Source organism: Melanostigma gelatinosum (assembly GCF_949748355.1).
Source record: "Melanostigma gelatinosum genome assembly, chromosome: 11".
Lineage (NCBI taxonomy): Eukaryota > Metazoa > Chordata > Actinopteri > Perciformes > Zoarcidae > Melanostigma > Melanostigma gelatinosum.
The window spans coordinates 1,431,679-1,450,073 of NC_136644.1; the positions used below are offsets into that span (position 1 = coordinate 1,431,679).

At 43.2% G+C, this 18,395-nt stretch overlaps 1 protein-coding gene across 1 annotated transcript; it reads left to right on the forward strand.

Annotated features, from left to right (window-relative positions):
* Positions 1–12,705: 12,705 nt before the first annotated feature.
* ptger1a (prostaglandin E receptor 1a (subtype EP1)) lies at positions 12,706–17,814 on the forward strand. Its single transcript, XM_079279169.1, has 3 exons — positions 12,706–12,776; positions 14,132–15,045; positions 16,933–17,814. Exons 2-3 carry the CDS (start codon positions 14,176–14,178, stop codon positions 17,197–17,199), a joined length of 1,137 nt encoding a protein of 378 aa, XP_079135295.1. The 5' UTR covers positions 12,706–12,776; positions 14,132–14,175; the 3' UTR covers positions 17,200–17,814.
* Positions 17,815–18,395: the final 581 nt, after the last annotated feature.

The window sequence follows — 18,395 nt, forward strand, 5'->3', positions numbered from 1 at the left end:
TTGGTTCCACAGATGAATTGGCTCAAAGTGCAGATCAAGCTTTTTCTTTTTTCTCCTCCACTTTGATTTGTATTGACTGCAGAGAACAAACGAAACAAACTCAATCAGTCCTACCGCCCACTTCCACTGAAGAGGAAGCCATGTCGGTCGTTGCAGGTCGTTTCTCAGCAGCACATGAGAACGGTGAGTGCTTCGCTCGCCTTATTTCACTCACTGGTGAGCTTCATATGAGCAGCAGCAGGATACCAAAACAAGCTGCCATGCCCACACAGCCTGTGGTGCTTTCTGCTTTGAGTTTAGAACTTAAACTTTTGTACCAGCACTGAGGCAGATGGACAGACATGACTCACGTGCACATACTCACACATGGAACACAGAGGAAGGTGATGTGGCAGAGCACCACATTGCTTCTTTCAGGAGATAGGTGAAAGAAATCACTCCACGCTAAATACCATCGAGGAAATCAGCAACAAGCCAGTATCACCTGAAACCACTTCTATGCAAAAAGAGTCGCTGCTTTCCTCCTTTATGAAACATGAATGCATTTAAGGGATAGAGACCCCCGTGCACCTGGTTTGTGGTTGGACCCCAGTTGTCACTGCTGTTAATCACTGTTCTGAATCTCCAAGTTGACCATAGAAGCAGAAGTTCTGCCGGAAGCTCACAAACAAATATCTTCTGTTTAATCGCTGAATGTTTCATCCATTTTCCAGGCTCTCTGTCCAACCCTCACTCCTGCTTGATTCATGGTTTTCCTCCCCGAGCAGCACTCCTCTACATTAACCAAATACAGTGTATAGTGTGAGCGCGCCCACGCAGAACACTCCATTTCAGATGAATGAGCTGAGAGATTTCATGTTCAAAGCAAAAGATCAAAGTCCCTCGGTTTACACCCACTACTCGTGAAATGAAAAGCCTTTCCTCCCCTCCTAACACTGTATAGCCTCACTTACATGAACCATTTTAACTCGGTAGGATGCTGTGACAGGATACTGTGACAGGACACAGTCAGCTGCAGCTCTGCTCACAGAGCAGCGCCGCCAAACGAAGCATGGGATGGAAACAGTGAGCACTGTGGTCTTGAAACCCCAACCATAGAACTTTTGTAGCAGACTTCTAAAACAGTCCAAAATCACGTTTACAAGCAATTAGGAATGAAGAAAAGTCATGAAGAATTAGATGAAACTATGTTTGGCTCTTTGAGCTTGTTTAAAGCTCGAGGGCCTCAACAGAATGTAAGATGTGTTGAGAAAGTGAGAGGTTGACAGAGGTCTGCAGCTTCAGAGCAGACGCTTTGACTCGTCGCAGTCGGAGAAGAGAAGCGCGTGTTACTGATAACATGAACACATGGTGGTGAGCTGAAACTAATACTAACAAGTGTCAATCAAACATATTTAGTCCACGCCCACACGGTGGTGATACGAGGGCCAATGAGAGAGAAGTGATACGCCGACCTTTCTCTCAGATTAGATATTACGTGTATTGATCCCACAGGGTCACAGCAGCAGAAGTACAAGAACAGATTATATATTTATTATATTATTATATTATATATTGACCATCTACTATATACTGCAACTAAAGCATGAAATACACCATCAATAACTAAACTGCGGTAAAGAGTAACTGTATAGAGCATTATGACACAAATAGTCTCAAATAAAGTAAAAAGACATCGACGCTGCAGTAAAATATGACATTAGAAAATGAGAGAATGTCATTGGCGGGTTAGTAAAGTAAAGCAGAACAAGTCAAAGATGTAAAACTTGAGGTGTGAAGATCAGGACAGCGATTCATTACAATGCTGCAGATTTGTTCTTCCATCCTGCTGAGTCGGCTCAGGAGTCTAAATCTGGGTTGACATACAACATGATGTCTTGCTATTTATACTTTGAGGATTAAAAGCATCAGGGCTGTGCTGATGCAAACTGTACACACTGACTCAACCACGTAAGTCACACATACAGTACAAGTGAGTGTTTCAACGATGATAGTTCTGCCTCTTGCACTCAGCGACAGCAATCCCACATTCCAGACACCTTTTACACCAAGAGGCCGTTGATGGCGGATCAGAGAGAAGACATAAAACTAGCGTTGACCGTACTGGATAGTAACAGACATGTTTGTAAGTTCAGTTGCTCCACAGAACAGTGAAAGTACACATTTGGAGTTGGTAAATAACTCTCACTGCTCAATGTGTCACATAAACACATGACTCCTCCCGGCTGCCGTGATGCTCAGCAGGACAGCACCAGCTCCAAATATGGAACCAAGAATATTTGGGAGCGACCAAAATCTGTAAAAGCTGTCTGTGTGATTGTGTCTCTGCGTGTTTACGCCGATGCTCAGCAGCGAGCAGCTCATGCGGCCTCGTCTCGACCCCGCTGAGGGAGCGAGCGGTGCGGCTGCTGAGCAGCATCTGACTCACGATGTTCGGTAACGGATTGTTCACTCTCCTCTTCGACTGGTCTCACCGTCTTCAACGTCTGCTCTCCGTGGTCGTGGACCGCAAGGAGAGCCTGAAACAATCAAAGCGGAACATATTTCCAAACACATATTTTCATGTAAGATTCAAGCACAAGAATAAGATTTCAGTTTGATTATTTTTTCCATTTACAGCTTTATTTCCCACACCGACCGTTACATGAGCAAACAAACCACAAACATGTGGACCATTGATGATCCACATGTCAGTAACCGCCTCACAGGGTGTCATGGGTAACCCGCTGCCACCAACCGACGGACGGGTTTGAATCCCTGTGAGGCGGCAGGCAGACACTATTGACCTTTTCATGATGAATCTTCTTTACTCCCTGACATCAGCTCTGTGTCGGCAGACCTGTGGGTTCAGTGACGGTAAGACTTCGACTTCAGCCTCACAGGTTGTCAACACAGTCACATAAATTGGGAAATTTATCATCTAAAAACTGTTTGGTTTGCTTCGATGTTTTAAAGGTTTTATGGATGACGTCGCGTTGTGTATAATCTACAATATACATTTGTTGATTGGTTCGTCACGCAATAACCTATATCATGAGGCACAATATAGAAGTACAATCTTAAACTTCAACACTACTATTGCAAACGACCAGTACTTACGATTGAATCAAAACCGGCCATATTATAATCCGTTCCCAACAAAGGTGGAGGACACACATGGATGTAACTTTAACATGAATGTGTGAGTGGAACGACAGACGGGGTTTTAATAAAGAGAGCCTCAAATATGAATGGAAGAAGAGAATGAGTGATGGGACTGCTGTAGTGAAATCCAAAAAGACCATTCATACAATAATCCACAGCTAAAGATACTCCTGAGCCATCTGATGACGCATGAAGGAAAGGAGGCCAACGTCTGCAGGACGTGTGATGCATCCTTTGTCTTCAGGTCGGTGAAGTTCATCTGTTGAATTTTTAAATTGAAGACCTTTCTGACTGCGTTTGGACTGTGATCCATTTCAATATGTATTCATCACAGAAACATCTCAACTTTTGCCCAGCTCTTGTAAACGTAACATTTGTTCCAGATGTTTTGAAGTGTGGGTCCCCACAATGCCCCCAAGTACCCTTTCACTGATGTGGTATCACTGAGTTGAGTTCACGTTCCAATGGATTATGTGGAAATAACAAAATGAAGTGCACAAAGACAAACCCCTCTTCAGCTGCTCCTCTATGAGGACCAACTTCAACGCTGTTCTATCTGCAGTTAAGTTCTTCTCCTGCACCTGTTCTCCAAACCACTACACGCTTTCATGTAAGACTCAGGTACACACACACACACACACACACACACACACACACACACACACACACACACACACACACACACACACACACACACACACACAGCCTTGCACACACTGGCACTTGATAGCACAGGCTCCATATTAACCCTTCACGTTCCAGCCCTTAAACATTTACAGTCTGTATTGTAGTAATTTGGCAGCACTGCTTCAGGCCACCGACACAGAATTGGCTTCATTATTTGCCAACGTGAACATTACACAATGCAGCAAATTGACTTCATTGTCTCATCAGACAAAGGCATGAACAAACGTCCTTTGAGCCACGGCAACGATCAATTACAGCGAGTGTGGATGTGATGTGTTTGTGAGAACAGAGGCCTTTAAAAGAGGATTATGTGAAGACAATGAGATGGACGTATATTGGTATTTAGAGATCTATTCATAGGTTAAATATTAGTAGTATGTCTCATCCTTCCTAATTCCCTCCATGACATAATGCTGCTGCTGTAAAACCTTTTATAGAAACGTCGAACCACATTGTTTATCATCAGCGAAATAAAGTGTCTCCCGTTGGCTCATGAAACCCCATTTTCATACAAACCTTCATGAGTCTCACTGCGAGCATGTGTGCCGATGAAACTAGAACCTAAATGTCAGAAATCGAAACCATTAAAAAGCACAAAGAACAACATCCCAGAAACTGCCACTCTTTTTCTTTGATGTCTTTTCCAAGCTGTGCTCAAAATAGCTCTTCATATCGTCTTCATGGCTACATTACAACAGACATAACACAACTTTATATACAAATACAAGCAACACATGATGCGAGTTTAATCGCATTGTATGTGTAATGGATATCTCAGTTAAGGGGTATCATCAGAGGAAAACGAGACCAAAGAACTGACTTTTCAACTTAAAATGTAATGAATCATCAATCATAAAATACACCGTCTCTGCATCTTATGATCGATGGTTCGAGCGCTAACTCCAGTAAGTGAGGGTGATGTTCAAAGTCTTACGTTTCTGGAAATATGTGTGTCAGAGTTGAGCTGTGTTCCTCTCTTCACACCATGTTTATCTTTGGTGCATTGACTTGACAGTGAACCTGAGTAACCACGGCATCGGTCCGAGCCCCGACTGTGGAGATGATGTCCCGTCCGGCTGTTTGTGAGTCAGAGACAACGGGATCCTCAGGGCGCTGCAGTGTTTGGGAAACAGTGTCGCGTGAATCCAATCGAAGGAAATTCACATAACGTTCTGTACAAATTCCCAGTCTGAGTTTGGTGTTGATTTAGTTTGTGATGTCATGCTCTGCATCCACACTCCAGATGTTTAAGATGAACTGCGCTACCGCCTCCAGGTGAGTCAGAAGGTTAGGTTCTATTAGGAGGTTCTATTTGGCCGGTTCATTGAAAGAAGCCATCTCGTTCGTATATCTGCTGCCAACTGTGTTGCAGTGCGTTATGAACAATTTATTCATTGATTTTAAACTGCTTATAAATGCTAAAAACAGGTGTTGAAGAAGTAATTCATGCTGTTAAGGACAAAGGTTTAATTCATTTAATAATGAGCTACATTCACAAATTAAAGAAGCCACACTTTAGAGGGTCAACTTAGACATTTGTTCGAGTCATTGGAGCCCCTCTGAGCAGAGTGAAGAAGGCCAGCCTGGAGGTATAACCTCAGATTAATATCAGCTATTAATATGGCCTGTCACTCCACTGTGTCACCACAGAACAGCGTGTACCTCGTGGAGAACTATGTGCTGAGTTCGGTGTGGGGAACGCAGACAACGGTTTAAGGTCGAGAGTGAGAGTTATCTCTCCGTCCGCCTACACGTCTCCGTACAGTCACGGCTGCGCTGACTCATTCACACGCTGCTGTGCACGCTTCTCTCTGCAGCATCCTCCAGACTGCAGACAGACGCAGCGAGAGTATCGGGAGGCGAGCTTCTCGCATTCATCCCAATCAGGCACTGAATCCTGAGCCATTTATCCTCGAATGTGAAGAACATTTTTAAGATTTTACCCTTCTGAGTTCAGTACTTTATGTGACAAAGGACATGTTGATCTGTGATGGAGCCACGACCACAGCACTTGAGTCCCGATGAACGCCATCGATTTCAGCCCCCGAGCCGCAGAGGACATTTCATCAAGAGAGACGATGATGTAATGAAAATGAGACGGAGGGAGGGAGATGGACCGAGGAGATCCCAACCAACCCACAGCTACAACCGCCCCTGTTGTTGCTGGTGCTGTAAATGCCTTTGTGTGCGGCGCATCTGATTTTAAAACAGTGACGTGTTGTACGTTTAATTGTGGTCTTTGTTCCCTCGGTCTCCGAGGTTAATTGCTGCCCGATCAATAACCATTTGCTTGTCTCTGAGCTGGTCATTAAAATCAATCTAACCAGTTCTAAAGAGGTTTATTGATGCCGGGCGGTAAATGCTTAAAGTGAGCACCATCAAACTATATTCATGTAACAAACAACAGCTAACAAAGAATGATAGCTCAATTCATATTTACAAAGAAGAAGAAAAACGTCTGGTGTCTTCTTGCTCCAAATGAAATGAGGATGTTGGGAATGTATTTCTGTATCAGATTAAAGATGCGATTGCCTTTTGGCCTGACTAAGAACATCTGTTTGTACACTGCCATTCAGCATTTTGTTACAAGGTTGATGGGAATTAAATGTTTCTCACTTCAAGTGAGAAATCAGGAAGAAGCAGAAGATAAGAGCCTGATGGGCCTTGTTTTATTTCCTTTCATGGCTCTCTACGCACGGCCGTGGATCAGCTGTCAGGCTTCAGTTTGTCTTCGTTGGATCGTTGTTTATATCCTCCAAGCTTCTCGTGCTGGTTATTCTGCTACGTTTGAGCCCTCAATTGATAAATAACATGAGAATCTGTCTGTGGTCAATAACAGCAAATTGCTTATGAAAAACAATCTGGCATTCAAAGGACCAGTTCAACACTTTTGGAAGTATGCTTTATTCACTTTCTCTCGAGGCTGTTTGTTGAATATTAAGCTGCAGCCGGTCAGCTTAGCTTAGCATAAAGACTGAAAACACAAGGGAACAGCTAGCCAGGCTCTGTCTAAAGCAGGGGCGTAAAACAAAGAACGGCAGTTTGTTTTTGCACAAACTAAACAGACTCAACACATCCTCACACAATAGCTCGTATGATATTTTAAGATTTATGTACTCTTCAGTTTTCCGTCAAAAGTCCAGCAACATGTGTTGATTTCCGCTTGTTACATGCATTCGCTTGTGGTTTGGGTTACAATAAGTACAGAAGTGACTTTTCTTAAGTATGGCAGTGATGTGACAAGACGTGGAAGCTCTTTTGTTTGACCCTTGACCTCACCTCCCGCCCGGTGTGCGTTGTTGCGGGCGTTCATGGTTAAGTGGATTAATTACACACCAATTGATTTAGTGGGATATCTACAAATGACCGCTGATTCATTTTTGTAGGTAAAGCGATGAACGCGGTGAGAACAGGCTGACAGGATGTTACGTGTGAATTAATGAGCTTTAGTGACGGAAGGCACATTTTGCTGCCATTGAGCCAAGCTAGCTGATTCCGTCTGTTTCCAGTCCTTATGCTAAGCTAACGGTTTGCTAGCTGTAGCCTCAATTGCATTAATTACTGCAGTAAACGAATGTGTGTTCTGTGTTTTTAGCTTTTTTATGATGATTTTAATGTTTGTAAAGTGTCTTTGAGAATTTTGAATTGCGCTCCATGAATAAAATGTATTATATTATTATTATTAATATCAGAATATCTAAGTCTCAGCAAGAATGGGAATAAGCATATTTCCAAAAATGTCCAACTATGTCTTTGACATTTTAAGAAAGAAAAATGACACAAATCTGAGAATTCATCACAGAAAAGAGCAGTGATCCAATAAAACTCACAGCTTTCTCTTTGCAAATACCATAAACACAACACTCAGGAAAACATTCTCTCACAAATAGCATGAAATGGAATTTAAATCAACAATGTGATAAGAAGTAAAGACCACCACATTGTTTCTGGGCATTAAAGCACTTGTTGGCGGTTGCAGGTAGCAGGTGAATGTCTGTCCCTGACTGAGCAGCTGATGGAGTAATTGTGTGTGTGTGTGTGTGCGTGTGCGTGTGCGTGTGCGTGTGCGTGTGCGTGCGTGTGTGTGTGTGTGTGTGTGTGTGTGTGTGTGTGTGTGTGTGTGTGGGTGAGTTGATACTGGAGGTGGTTGGGTGCTTGAGTCACCATCTACTATGAATAGCTCTGCTGAATTGATTAACAGGTTGAATTAGAATGCCGTTGTGTGAAGTCTTCTTTATCGAGTCGCACAAAAAAGTCCTTCAACTGAGGATTCATGATTTTATTCCTCATGCATTCTATAACCACCCAATTCAAAACATACACCAGCACATCAGCCAAGCAAGAGCCCCTCATATATGTATTCAGATTCTGATGAAACATGTGTTTAGTGATCCGATGTCGATCATTAAACACTGATTTGGAAAACTGTCGCTGGTTTTCACTGTGAATAAAATTGATTTATGAGAACAAAAAGCCACAGAAATGTTACGGTTTCACTGTTTGCAAAGACGTTTGGAGAGTTTGACTTCCCAGAATAGTCAGGAGATGCAGAGCATGTACTTTCAAACTGTTGAATGATATCATATTGAAGGTTCACTGTAAAAGGAAACATATTAACGTCTTTTCTGTCTTTTTCAGGAAGGTCACGGGGTTCTGCTTGTTATCCTGGAGAATTTACTGCAGGAACATTTTACCAAAATAAAATCCCGAGAGCTCAGGCTGGTCTGTGCATAAAGTACGAGTATCCCTGATCATGACTGTTCTTAAAGGCTGTGTTTGATTCCAAGTTGTGAACTGAAGCGTTTTATCTGCAAAGATTTTGCACGAAGCTTTTTTTCCACATTTATTGCAAATGGAGCTGTTGTGGGAACTAGTGGCTGGTGTGTGAGGACATTTCAGAAGATGGCTCATGGCAGGAAAAGTGAATGGAACAAATGTACATGAGAAGATGAATGCCTGAAGCAAGCCGAGCATTCAGACAGTGCACGCTAACACGTGCATGTGTGTGAATAGGTAGAGAGGCTGGCTTCCCAATCACTGGAGTGCTTTTTCTCCTTTTTACTTCGTACATTTCATGACACCACTTTGTTCTAAGTGTTCCTCTCCCTCCAACTCCCCAAACCCGACAATTAAAGCCTGACGCAGATCATGAATTGTTACAAAACAACCTAATGTTGGCTTTGCTGGTCTCCGGTTACTCTGCTCTGGAGGCTGCTGATGCATTGTGTGACGTCTTGTCTTTGCTGCGCTGTTTTACTTTGATGTGGTGAAAGAAACAACGATAAAAAGGGGAATTCATAATCTTGCATTTCAGCGTTTTTAGAAAGACAAACACCACCACACACCCACAGCCTTCATGATTTAGTGCACAATGGAGTTTTTACACAGACAGTTCATCATTCATTCATTTGACCTCATTTGACCTCCTGATAACAGAAGACGAATACATTTGTCCAGCATTTGTGAATATGGAGTCAGGAGAAGTTTATTATTACCCATTGTATGTGTGAAACCATATTTTGACCTGAAGAGTCTTTGGAAGTCTTATGGGAACATTATGTGTGCACCACATGTTATGGCAAAGCATATTAAGACATTTCAGGCAAAACACAATATGTCAACCTCATGGTGACGCTGGAAGAACAATCAATGGATCCACAAAGTTACGGCTTGGTTGCAGTGTGTATCTTGTGTTTATTGTGGCATTTTATTTGGAGCATCATTGTTTTATCTGTTGGAGGAGATTAAAGGCGTCACCATAGAGGCGCTAATGCCTCTTATTATTATCTCTGCCTCAGCATTTCCCCAACATGTTGGAATCATTGCATCACTGAATGAACTGTGTTACTTACGACGGTATCAAAGAACACTGATTGACGATCGTACTTCTGAGTTGTATTCGAACAGGAAGATCAGCTGTGGTTGTATTTTGCATCGCCCAGAATGGATGACCACGATGAGTATTTGTGGATTTCAACATCGTACAGTTTTGTTATTTTTCTCTCTCTCCCGTCTTTGCAGAGTTTGACACACACAGAAACCAAATATTAGAAATGACCTCTGAGTTCCAGCCAGACAGTCAGACGGCAGTTTTTTAAACAACTTGCACGACGAGGAGTGTGTGTTTCATCAGAGGGAAGTAGCTGAACTCCTTTCTGTCTTTGACAGCATGTTTGTCTCCTCTTCTCTCCGCTGAATATCCTCAACAGTCAACAACTGTTTCACTTCTGGCCAGTCGTTTGTGAAGCGCCCAGACAGATAGCATGTGCTTTCCACTCACAGCAGCCAGCATCTCCTTAAAACGTCAGCGAGGAATGCACAAGTATGACCACCAGAGGTTTGCATGATGTCGTTGCTTGATTGAAAATAGCACCTTGCACTTGCACTTACTGTCACAGGCTTAAATATCCTTCTTCTAGAAAACAGAAATCAGATATTGGAGAGAAAACAAAACTGCTGTCACATTCAGACAACTCAAATGACAGGAAATACTCGACCTCTCTGAAATACAGACATCTGCTCTGCGGAAAGTTTTGGCAAGTTTGGGTCGATTAGAGGAACAGTTGTGGTGGGGGAGTGTTGAGTGTTGAAGCCAAGATGAAATACGTGTGTGCACATGCAACAAGAGAAGCCTTTTCTTCAGTCTTACATTTCAAACTTCAGGAAAGATAGAGATCTTACTCTCCTCCTCCATCTCAGCGTGCTTCAGAGATCATCAGGTATGCAGTCTGGGCTTCTTTTTTTAACTTTGTGGTCAGTGGAAGAGAAGGAGGGTGTAGATGGAGCCTCAACCCCGTAAACCCCAGACTTAGTGTTGGAAGGGCCAGTGGGCTGCAGAGGCCAAATGGCACCATAAGAGCAATTGATGAGGAAAATGGGGGCAACAGGGTCTCATTTCAGAGCCGGAGGAAAAACACACATCGCGGCCAAACATTTGATTGTTGCACTTAGAGTCTAAACGGGCAACGAGAAAGGAAGACAATCGGACAAATAATTGTGTCTTCAGTCCAAGAGCAGCACACACTGACACGTGCCTATCCTGATGTGCCGATAAGATACATGAAGCCAATATCATAGAAATATCTATTCTGTCTGAATTCCTTCTGTGGCTTTTGAAATCAACATCAGTCTGGTCAGAGAAGAATGTGATAAATTCACAGTCAGCTGCTTCAGTGTTTGACTCCTTCTGTTTGTTTTTTACTGTCTGTCTGAATAAAAGAGGCCATTTGTAAAAATATCCAACTGTTGGTTGGATTGCCTTGAAATGCACGAGCTTAAATTCATGTGGATCCATAATGACTTTGATGACTTTCCTCGAGCGCCACCAGGTTCCTTTCAGTGTCTTTTGGCATTTTATGCTTTTATTAGAGAATCAACACAATGAGGGAGACATGAGGAACAACATGCCAACAAAGTTCTTCAGCAACTGTTGGACCGATAGCCATAAAATGTTATTCGTGGTTCCCAGAGGATGAATCCAATCGACTTGGTGATCCTCCGACGTCTCCTCTCGCGCCACCATGAGGTTGACGTTTGTGAGTGACTTGTTTCAACAACTATGAGACGGATTGCCATGAATTTTGGTGGAAACCTTTGTGTTGTGCCGTGTTCAGATCTGCAACTTTCCCATCACTCTCAGCAGTACTTTGTGTTTGGTGCTAATTGACAAACGTTAGACGAATATTGCAAATATGCTAAACGTCATACCTGCTAAATGTCAACAAATTAGCGTTGCCATTGTGAGCATGTCAGCACGTTTTATGTTCAAACGAATTGTTTTTTACTTATTGCACTGTTGCGCAACAGTACCATTCCTGCAGGTGCCACTTTTTCAAACAAAAATGTAATGAAATGATATGTCTGCGCCCACCCCCACCCTCTTCCCCGTGAACCAGCAGACATGTTGCTCTTACCCTGTTTCCAAACCTCCACTTGTGAAAGAATGCGTCCAGCTGCTGCCAGCTCCCTGAGAAATGAAGACAAACATGAGCACCTGTCCCCAGTCTGCAGGAGAGCACCACGACTAGAAATGCGCGCGCCTCAGTCATGGTTTCAATCTGTCAATCAGACATATTTACATGTTTCCCTTAATGCAGCTGCAAAAACCGCACAGTCCTTGACGAACATCTGGAGCTTTCATGAGGAATAATATGACTTTTTCACAGTTGTCTTATGAGTTTCCATAACATCTGATAATTCGACCAAAAATCTAAATCATAATGCCACCAAGGTCATTTATTTAGAACAGTGAAATAGAAGCCCCTCTAACAGCAGCCCGGTCCTCTGCACTGGATCTCTTTCGATAGTTGATACCGCGCAGACGTTATTTTGACCACAGAATTGCGCATTAAACAGCAAAAAAAAGAAGAAGTATGAAACAGGATCTATTAAGGTCGATCCATGCTGCAGAAACAAAAGGCTGAACACTGTCTTCACATCATGTCACAAGGAAACATATCCAATCCAAACCCTTCTGTTTCATAACAAAGTCAAGGTGCTTTTACTTTGTAGCTTTAAATATTTGATGTACACAAACTCCGAAAGACAAAACGGGCCAATTTGAGATCTGACCAGATCACTTCTTAGACATGTAGGTGACACACATAAAGTGCGTAACGGCGCAGAGAGCTGCGCGCAAAGCGCCGGAGAGGACGAGACTTGGCTCAGGGGGGCAGAGCAGCAGCAGAGACGCCCCCACAGACTGGACACGCACACGGAGAATATAAAACGTGACTCGGTACTTGAGTGTCAGTGGGATTCTTCGTTACGTTAAAGCCACCATGAAACAACCGGAGAGATTCATGCACAACACTCCGCAGAGGACATCGATGCATTGGACTTCATCAAAAGACAAAATGATCTGTTTGTGGACTTTGCAGAAATAGTTTCATAGACCGTGTTTGTGGAGTATCTCCGGATATCTGACGAGGAAAGCTGAACGATAGGTGAGACATTTCTTCATTTCAAATGAGTGACAAAAGAATAAAGTCGTTTTTGGCTCAATTCAAGATTGCATCTTTGTCAAAAAATATGACAATTATTTTATAAATAACTTTTAGACTTTATTATTACTGTTATCATACATTTCCTGTTCATACTTTCTTCAGTGCAAAAATATTCTGCAAGGTGCAACGAAGCGCAAATCCGCCTTCTAATGGCTCATCTTCCACAACTAAAACTCACGAGACATAAAGGACAAAACATAAAGTTTATTCTCTCATCACTCAGCAACCGTTCTGATGTCACGATCTGTGTCAGCTTTAAAACAACTTTATTTACATTCTTAGTGAAATCATATCATCCACTTTGCATAACGACACAACAAAGAAAAGTAATAAAAGAAATAAATAATAAATGGATATTAAAATAAGTTAAGAAAATAAATAATCAAAACAACAAAAGCAAATAAGATACATCTCTTAGGTTTTCTATGATTTACGTCAGACTAAACTCCATGTAAGAAAATAAATAACTATTCATCCAGAATAAATGTGATGAAATAATCAGATGTTTACTATATATTATAATCATATCTGCAGTCCCGGTAGTTGCCTTGTAAGGTCACAGTATGCAACACTGCTCAGTCGTAGTGTGTTTTGATCGATTTCTCTTTTTAATGACCAGTTTGAGCTCCAGCCAAACTAAACCTGCGTGATCAGAGTCCCTCCATCATGTAACAGCTCCGTGATGAGGCCGGACACGCAGCGTTCAAACGGACCTGCAGGCTCAACAGAGGTATCAGAAGGAGATTTGTGGGGAGACAAAATAAATGTCAGAGGTCAGATCTTCAGTCATCGAAGAAGAATGTGTGGAGGTTATGTTAATCTCTTTCAGTTATTCAAAGTTCCCACATCTTAATATTAAAAGGTACGAGGTAATACACATAAGGGTTATGAATTGAATGCAAAGACAATTTTAAGTTTCTTAGTTTGAGGCCACAGCAGCTTCAGTGCTTCCTGTGTGTCTGGGGGGTTGAACAGCGTTCTTTCACAATAAGTTTCCTCATTCGGTGTTTTGCTGTTGGTGGTGGAGAGCGCTGTCTGACATAACGCTCCAAAATCTCTCATATATGTTCATGTAGGTTGAGATTTGGTGACTGCGGCCATATCATACGATTCATATCATTATATTTGCATCAAACCATTCAGTGAATACTTGTTCCCTGCATGAAAACATCTGCATTCATTATTTATTCACTCATTTCTTCATGTACTTCCATATCATCAAGTCACCAGTATTTTATTTCTGTTGATCCACAACTCATGTGCTCGGTACACATTTGATCCTCTTTCTCTTGCAGCCTCCTCCCTTAGCTATGGACCTCTTGACCCTCAGAGTTCAGTGATGTTAGCTTTGAGCCAATACAACTCCTCAGTCTCCCCGCTACTCCCTCGTTTCTCCAATGACAGCGGAGGGAAGGTGGAGGCCAGGGTGGTCGTTGAAGGGCTGTCGCAGCAGGGAAACCACACCTTTGTGCAGCCCACCACCAGCGGCATCATTGTAGTCATATTGTCCATGACACTGGGCATCATCTCCAACATCGTGGCTCTCTTCATCCTGGCCAATGCCTACTCTCTCCAGCGCCGGCGCACCAAAGCCACATTCCTTCTGTTTGCCAGTTCACTGGTGGTCACGGACTTCATCGGCCATGTGATCCCTGGTGCCCTGGTTCTCCGACTCTACCTCTCTGGAGGTGTGCACCCCGAGGACTTCAACGACTCTGATGGGATGTGTCAGTTCCTGGGTGGCAGCATGGTCTTCTTTGGCCTGTGCCCACTCTTTATGGGCAGCGCCATGGCGGCTGAGCGCTGCCTGGGTGTCACTAAGCCGCTGCTGCACTCATCCCTGGTCACCAAAACCCGCACAAAGATCTGCCTGTCTGTCATCTGGCTGGCAGCTCTGTGCGTGGCCATGCTGCCGTGCTTTCAGCTGGGCTCTTACACCTACCAGGACCCAGGGACCTGGTGCTTCATTAAAGTGCTCAGTGACACTCGGGAGGTGGATTTGGCGTTTGTGGTGCTGTTCTCTGGACTGGGTCTGACCTCGCTGGCCGTGGCGCTGGTGTGTAACACCATCAGTGGAGTGACGCTGGTGCTCGCTCGGCTCAGGAGGCAGCCCGGCTCCCATCGTTCAGCCAAGTCCCATGACATAGAGATGGTGGTGCAGCTGGTCGGCATCATGGTCACCTCCTGTATCTGCTGGAGCCCTCTGCTGGTGAGTACACGTCCTTGTACAAGTACAACGAGAGCGAAGTCAACATGACATCGCCTGTGAGTTCCAGTACCAATACTACCACCATTAAGTATGCCTGGAAAAGATTTAGTTTGTCCCAATACATAGTATGTCTAATGCAGCATGCCAAAAAGTACCAGGATGTTCTTCTGCATCTGGTCGCATTGTGCAGGCAGCATGCAGGCCAGCGTGCTTTGCTATTCTGACCCACAATCCTCTGCACAGCGGGTACATGAGCACGATGGCCAAAGTTCAAGGTGCTATGCTTTGATGAAGTAGCATGTCCAGTTGAGTGCACACTGCATGCAACAGGATGCACTTTATAAGGGCAGCTGCACTACTATAAGAACAAGTATGCGATTTGGAAAGCAGTGCACATCGCCTTTCTTCTAGAAACACGCCGGCAGTCTGAGAGCACTCATTTGGTTTGCATAAGTCAACGTATTATAAAACATGTTGGCTTAGCAGCTCGACGATACATTTGTGATTGGTACTGATCGCTATCAGCTTTAGAAATGGTGTCAGGTCAATACAACAGCAATAGTTCACTTACAAAGTGTTTTTTCACTGATGTAAATGATCGAAGCTCACCTCAGGACTGTGAGCGTCTCAGTCAGGACTGTTAGGACGGGACACTTGAACACCTTATTCATGATTGGTGCTGAAAGTTTAGTGACCGCTCTGTAAAGCGCTCTGATCAGCAGGTAAGTGGAATCTTGAAGTCATTCAGTGCCTACATTCTTGGACAGGATTATGTCACTTCATGAGAGTGCAAAATTAGCACCAGATTAAAAATATTGTTGTCGTTTCAAACAACAACAACACACGACGGTGGTTTGTAGCTGCATGTCGTATGTAACGTAGCCTCTGCGTTAGCACACTGATAAGGACCAGACAGATGTTCAGCTTCTTTATTTTCTCTCTCCACTTTACTTGCTGGATGAACAATCGTAAAAGACAGCGACTTGAAGAGACCTGAAAAATAAATGAAAAATCAGTTTTAATCAATGGTTATTCAGCAGGAAAGCAGTAATCATGACAACAAATACAAATAATGGATCCAGTGTACAATTAACAGGAAGAGAGTGTCTCATAGAAATAAGATATCAAAAATGAAAATCTATTTCTATAGAGTGTGTAACAAACTCTGATGCAGATTCTGCTGCAGGCTCCTTCAGTATGAACACAACCATGAAGTCTTCTTCTGGGTGTCGGCTTAATGGGGTCAAAAGGGTCAGTTCCAATGTACTTGATCCTTCAGGGCCGTGAACACTCCTCTTGATTCATGCACGCTGCCTCGCCTGCAGCTGTGTGTGTGTGTGTGTGTGTGTGTAGCGATCACTTCATTAGTTCAATGGATTCACACTAAAAACAATTTAAACTGTCTTGCATGTGATTGAAGTGATCAGATGACGCATCTTTCTCCCGAACATGATATTGGCTGTTAATAATGTAAGTATTGATATAAATATTGGTGATCCTGCCATGTTATGACATTGTTATTAGACTCTAGTAATAGCAGCATTAAGGGCCAGTTTTAGTCCTTTTGTAACCAAAAGGAAGAGCTGAGCCTCACCTGTTATCACTCAGGTGTGTGGCCTGTTGGCTGATCCGTGTCCTCGCTGATATGGATGCAATAATAATATTTAATGCGATAATATAAAACTATGTTGGTGTATTCATGTCACAAAGAACACCAGACTGCGGGTGCTCATCTACTGCCGTGTTTCACAAAACAAACCAGATCGCTTTCAGAACTCGTTTCTTCTTATTACTAAAGAAAACAGGTCTTTTTGAGTGATTATATCTTTTCTGTCTGTGTGTTTGCTCGTTCTTCGTTTAATAATTGCGAGCACATGTTTCTTGCAGATCTTTGGCCTGATGTCGGTGATCCGGTCCTACGCAGGATCTACAGGAGAGGACTTGTCCAGCTACAAAACCCTGATGGTGATGGGCGTGAGGCTGGCCACGTGGAACCAGATCCTCGACCCCTGGGTCTACATCCTGCTGCGCCGCACTGTCCTCCGCAAAATCTACCTCATCGCTAAGTGCCAGGCAGGCCTGAGGGGCAATATGAGCGGCCGCTGGGAGCCCACCTCCTTTCACAGCTCAGAGAAGAAAGTCAACCAGGTGTGAGCCGAGAGAACGAGCGATGAAGTGTTTAAAGAATGCGCTTTGTAAGCAGGTCATTGGACGTTTGAAGGACTCACCTGACAAAGAGGTTGAGAAGGAGAGGCCGACAGAGAAGCATGAGGAGGAAATACTGCGACGGAGGAGTCGATCAGAGCAGCAGATTAACGTTCCTCAGCTGATCCACTGTGGAAACACTGTGGATCAAATCTCCGTCGCCGTTCTTTCATCAAAGTTTACCAGTGATTCATCCTCTGACCTTTCAAATGGAAGCTAGCTGCTGCTATGATTTTGCACATGAACTGTCTGTTGTTTACTAAGTGAACATTCCTTATTGTTATTCTCATGTTAAACTCATGAAGGCGGAGGTGTGGGCCACAGGACCACGCGCTCGGTCCTGAGACTCTGACGTTTGTCACGCGCTGGAAGTGAAAGATAAACAGTTCGTGGCTCGAACATCAGATGAAGAACGGAGCTCGGTCGATGTAACCACCAGAGGCAGTATTCAGATTGTAATCATAATGTTCATTATTCTGCTGAATGTATTTCATAAAGGAATGTTAATATTCAAATATGGTGGAGTGTTTGTTTGTTTAAGTGTAAATAGGCTTTCGATGTGTTTATACAGTGCTTTGTGTGAAATAACGTGAGATTGTATGAGTTAATACTTGAATTGGATACCCTCAATTTACAGAGGATATGTAAATAACTGTAAATTGAATGTAAATAAAACAATGCAATGTGACCGTACTCTGAAGTTGTGCATTTCTGTTTGACTGGTTGTCTTTTCCTCAAATGTCCTGACAAATATGCTGAGAGAAGAGTGAAGAACTGTGTTGCACTACAGACAATGTTAAAGTTATAAAACTGTCATATATTCTACAATTATTCTGGGAGCTAAGAAGTGTTTTAAGTGTGGATTGAACTCCCATAAACACCAGTTGTATGCATTTGATCCGCTTCAGTCAAATGGCAACAGATAAACAGTACTTCAGTGTCATCTGCTTTCTTGAGTGTCAATGATACAGATCTGATACAGATGATACAGTCAATGATACAGATCTGTACTTGGGTTGTTCGTGATTTCACTCCTGAGGGCGGTGAGATCTGCAGCAGGGACTTCCAGCTGATTCATTCTGGACTTCACTCCAGATGAAAATGATGACGAATCGAGGACGATCCACAAAGGTCATGTGGACAAT

What these genes read in the sequence shown, in the direction of transcription:
- ptger1a (XM_079279169.1), top strand. Translation starts at nt 14,176, where the DNA reads ATGTTAGCTTTGAGCCAATACAACTCCTCAGTCTCCCCGCTACTCCCT. An exon ending in TCTGCTGGAGCCCTCTGCTG is followed by an intron (nt 15,046 to 16,932) that starts GTGAGTACACGT and finishes TGTTTCTTGCAG; the next exon opens with ATCTTTGGCCTGATGTCGGT.